The 5,000-nt window shown below is 32.9% G+C and overlaps 1 protein-coding gene across 1 annotated transcript; it reads left to right on the forward strand.

Moving 5' to 3' along the window:
* The first annotated feature begins 225 nt into the window (after positions 1-225).
* On the forward strand, positions 226-3,459 carry Csl4 (exosome component 1 Csl4). The gene is made up of 4 exons (XM_043013296.2): positions 226-451; positions 2,148-2,321; positions 2,690-2,872; positions 3,040-3,459. The coding sequence occupies exons 2-4, from the start codon at positions 2,154-2,156 to the stop codon at positions 3,268-3,270; spliced, it is 582 nt and encodes a 193-aa protein (XP_042869230.1). The 5' UTR covers positions 226-451; positions 2,148-2,153; the 3' UTR covers positions 3,271-3,459.
* The last annotated feature ends 1,541 nt before the right edge of the window (positions 3,460-5,000 follow it).

Here is a 5,000-nt window from a genome sequence, read left to right on the forward strand (position 1 = left end):
AAAGAAATATAGATAGATAGAGAGTGCTAATTTTATCATTATAAATCATACATTCTCTTTCCACTTGCTAATGAAAAGACACCCTACTCTCCATAGGCAAACACATACCGTACTATTCACCATACATAAAGTCTTAAACGTAAAAGTCAAGAATAAAAAAAAAGAAAAAAAAAAAGAAGAGGAGGCTCGTGCGTCGAAGTTCGAGCCAAGTACAGGCTTTCGGACGCAAGCAGTGTTCGATAGCACGTGCTCATCAAAACAAAACAGACAAACGTTTGCGGCAAATCGCTTTATGGTTTAGTACAAAATATTTGGATAATAAGCACACTAAAAAGCCCCTAAAGAATCGATACGAACAGATAGAAATGAGCACATCTTCGTAATTAAGGCGTGAGAGATAAATTTGGTTTCCTGGGAAGATAAATATATATTGTGTTCTCGTCCATTAAAGGTAAGTCAATAGGAAATATATTTTGTGGATTTTAATATGTTGGAAACTTTATGTTATTAGACTATCTCCTCCACCTTACTGTAGTGTATTCTTCCAATATCTATAATTACAGAAAGAGTTGAAGCTGTTTAGATATACAGATATCTTTGTGACCAGTTGTAATTCTCATGTTTATTTTCATTAATTCTTAGAGATTATATTATTAGAGATTACATGCAGGTAGATAAGGAATTTGGTATTGGTGAATTGCATTTAATGTACATGGTCTAAGTATAATAGTTTTAATCCTCGGGAACCAATTGTGGTGGTCATTTTAATGGTAATTAAAGTGGCATGGCATCGAGGAATTGTTGCATCTGTCACACCTAGCAAAGGCCAACAATCTCTGCAGTACTTTCTAGCAATATGGATCTTGCAGGTTTCAACAGTTTATCATTGAATGTGGCACCATGTCGAGTTTTGTGTTACCTGAATATATGTGGAAGTTTTGCTTGTTGTTACAAGTAGTAATTGTGGATTTTTTTGTGTGATATGACCATGATTTAATGCTATCAATTCCCCTGTTGTATTTGGTGCCCCCCTCATCTGTTTGATTTTTATTCATTAACATAGTTGGTTCCAGTTGACTAAATCTACTATAACTGGACAGCAGACCTCATAAGCAGTCCATCAGTACCAAATTAATTTAGCTTCTTCATATATTAAAACATTGTCTATGATATGATATAAATGCATATAGTTAATTTAGGGCTGTTTTATAACACTGCAAGGACATATTGGTAATTGTAGAAATACTTTTTATGTGAATGCTGTTTGTCAGTAATACAGCCAAAATGTATTGATTTAATAGAGTAGATTTGACGTACAAGAAACTGGCTCAGTTGTATCATGTTTTTATACATATGGAAGGAATTGCAAACATTCATACTCATTTTTCTGATCAACAACATTAGATCCAATTCAGGAGAAAGGGGAAAACTAGAGATGTATTCATTTCATGCTGACAACTATTCATATCAACACACACTATGTGACAATGCATCAAATGTGTTAGACTTTGGTTGTGAAGTTGAAGAATTGCCATAAAAAAGGATAAAGCTGAAAAGCACCTGTGTTGGTATGGTTCTTGTAGGAAACAGGTTTTAACACTTGAATTTATTTTTTTAAAGTAAGAAGACAAAAAGCATGGTAAGATAGTCTAGCAAATGAACAGTACAGGTTAAAAATTTGCCTTGGGATGTTCTTTATTCTTATTTGTAACAATTGTCACAGTGAATGATATAATTCCCTGCTCCCTGCTAATTTAGTCATATGTGATAATAATGAATTGTCGTATATATTGTGTTTCTGTTTTCCTTTTGTCATCCATTGTCGCTTATTATGTAACTTCCCCATTATCTCTTGCTTTTTCCATATGGGGGTCCAAATGAATTGTAAGGAATCTACACAGTATTATTCATTACATGATTAATTTTGTATAATTTTGTATGTTTTTTTCTAGATTTTTGGTTTCAGTTTTAAATAATTTTATTTCAAAACAAAACATTTTTATGATGTTGCTCAAGCCAATTCCTCTTTGTCACTTACAATCTTCCTATTACATCTCAGTTTCTTTGTTCATAGCTAGTAATTATCCAAATTCTTATATGCTCATTCCATACACTTTCTCGAATCTCAACATCCAACTCCATTACAGGCGAAAATGAAGGAGGGAAACGGACACATTGTAACTCTTCCTGGCCAGAGAATATGTGAGGCAACGAGCAGTCATGTGGCTGGGGATGGAACTTATCTGTTCAACAAGTACATCTACGCTTCCCAGGCCGGGAGAGTGATTGTGGAACCAAGAGCGGGCCTGCAGGTGGTGAAGGTCAGTAGAAGAACGTTAGAAAGATGAGCAGAGTCGTCACTTACTTTCTGTGAAAGTCCGTCTTTCTTTCTTTATCTCTCTCTGTTTCTGTCTCTGTCTGTCTGTCTGTCTGTGTCTCTCTTGTCTCTTTCTTTCTTTCTTTCATGTGTGCGTGTGTTACTGCATGTGCACATTTACATGTAATTAAGAATAATGTGTTCAAGGTACATGTGTTAAGAGTTTCTGTGACTATGAGTTTTATCTCAGAAGATTTTGGAGTACCATATGAATACAACCATTTTATGTATTCTTAATTCTCACTCCTCTTAAATTGAATTTACTGTTGAATGTAATGTAATATGAACATTTTGTAACTTGACTCACCACAGGTATCTTTGGGTCTCCAAGGGACAGTAATGCCAGAGGTTGGAAGCATTGTCACCTGCCGCGTCCTCACAGTGAACCCAAACCAGGCCTCTGTATCCATTCTGTGCGTAGGATTTCATCTACTGCACACACCGGTGTCAGGAACGGTCAGGAAACAGAATGTCCGCGATCATCAAATAGATTTGGTGAGTTGGCCCCTGCTTGAGGCCGTTATATTATGTGATATTATGTATACAGTTGAATATGGTGTATTGTGTGTAGGTTATAGGAGAAGTTAATCTGAGAGGTTTCAGTCTTCAGTTTTTAGTCATTCATTGATTTACTTATGGTTCTGCCTTTTGCCGAATTCCAGGTGGAGATGTACAACTCTTTTCGACCCAATGACATCATCCTGGCAACCGTGCTCTCCCTTGGTGATGTAAGGAACTATGAACTGTCAACAGCTGGCACAGAATTAGGGGTTGTCACAGCCTATTGCGAGGAGGGACATCCTCTCGTTCCAGCCTCGTGGACGCGGATGAAGTGTAAGTGTCGTTCTGAGATGAGAAAAGTGGCTAAAGTTGTCCCGCCAAGAAATAATTAAAGTGTTTTTTTTTGTATTTTTTAACTCATATTATTATTTTTTAATGATTTTGTATTTTTGGAAGAAAAGTCATAATTGATTATGAAAATTTAGGAGTGGTTAATATTTAACTTTTTTTTTATTGAGGTGATAGTTAAAAGCTATGTGTTACATGTACATGCACTTGATAAATAAAAATGTTAACAATAATTATTGTTTTTTATTGGCAGCCTCTTGAACTTTATGATAGGTGGCTGTATAGCAGTAATGAGTGTGTGAATATTGACCCCTCTACGATGGGCATTTTCACTTTCATTCTGCATTTTTTTTTTTGTTTTGTTATTACAAGCTATTTATTCCTTCAGTTATGATTACATATACCAAATGATAATTGTTATCAATTTCCTAATGTTATGTATTGACTCATCTTTCATGCCATAAGTCGAGAAAATAACAGAAAGCACACCCAGCCGTGGTTGAACATCTAAAGAATAAAAAAATAGAAAAAAGTTCTGGCATCTATCCTACTTTGGATTCCTTCACTCATGAGATTTCCCCTAAAGATCATCTTCTCTATCTATCAGTGACTCTTTACCTATATGAATGATAATATGCCATGCTAATTTGTACTGATATATATATATATATATATATATACATATATATATATATATATTTATATATATATATATATGTATATGTATATGTATATATATATATACATATATATATATATATATATATATATATATATATATATATATATATATATATATGTATATATATATATATATATATATACATATATATATATACTACACACACACACACATATGTATATATATATTATATATATATATATATATTTATATATATATATATATTTTTATATATATATATATATATATATATATATTTATATATATATATATATATATATATATATATATATATATATATATATATATATATATATATATATATATATATATATATATATATATATGTATATATAGATATAAATAGATAGATAGATAGATATACATACATATGCATACACATTTTGTGTTAGCACTCACTAATTATTGTGAAATATAATTAACAACTAAATAAAGAAAAAAAGGCTATGTATTTATCAGTTTCTGATCAGCAGATCTGTGATACAGCAGCCATGAAATGGCACATGGCTCACGATTCCATTGAACTAGAATGATTTATGAGAATGCCTGAACGTGTTGTTATTATCAGGTTCATGCAACTGAATCCCCTCCTACACTCAGCAGTACTAATAGGAATAACTTGTGAACAGCTCAGTAATGGGTGTAAATCTTGGGGGATGCGGCATCCATGATCCTGCACATAGTCTCAAAAAGCATACTATTTTATGAATAAAAAATACCTTTCCAATGAATTATTGCTAAAGCCATGAACATCATCACTGAGTATTCCCATCCAAAGCAGTAGGTTAGTAATTTTGTTTCGTTTAAATTATTTCTTCCAGTTTGTACAGGTATAATTCCAACCTGTTTACTTTTCAAATGTATAAAAAAATAAATACTACTCAGTCTTCAATAAATGAAGAAAAAGCATAATATTATTAACTTATCAGAGACGTGATATAAATATTTTCCTGCCACAACCAACCCACAAGCCATCATCCCCCATTCCCCTCATCCCCCCACCCCCATCATCCACTTGCAGAGGTGCTGGAGTAGGGCTCCGGCAACTTTTTTTGACTTTGACAAGTTTAT

The sequence above is a fragment of the Penaeus japonicus genome, unplaced genomic scaffold, assembly GCF_977035675.1.
Source record: "Penaeus japonicus unplaced genomic scaffold, GWHDUDI00000001_assembly GWHDUDI00000021, whole genome shotgun sequence".
Classification (NCBI taxonomy): domain Eukaryota; kingdom Metazoa; phylum Arthropoda; class Malacostraca; order Decapoda; family Penaeidae; genus Penaeus; species Penaeus japonicus.

Coding starts and splice junctions, on each gene's coding strand:
- Csl4 (XM_043013296.2), top strand. CDS start 2,154: ATGAAGGAGGGAAACGGACACATTGTAACTCTTCCTGGCCAGAGAATA. Junction 2,322..2,689: donor CGGGCCTGCAGGTGGTGAAG/GTCAGTAGAAGA, acceptor GACTCACCACAG/GTATCTTTGGGTCTCCAAGG. Junction 2,873..3,039: donor GCGATCATCAAATAGATTTG/GTGAGTTGGCCC, acceptor GCCGAATTCCAG/GTGGAGATGTACAACTCTTT.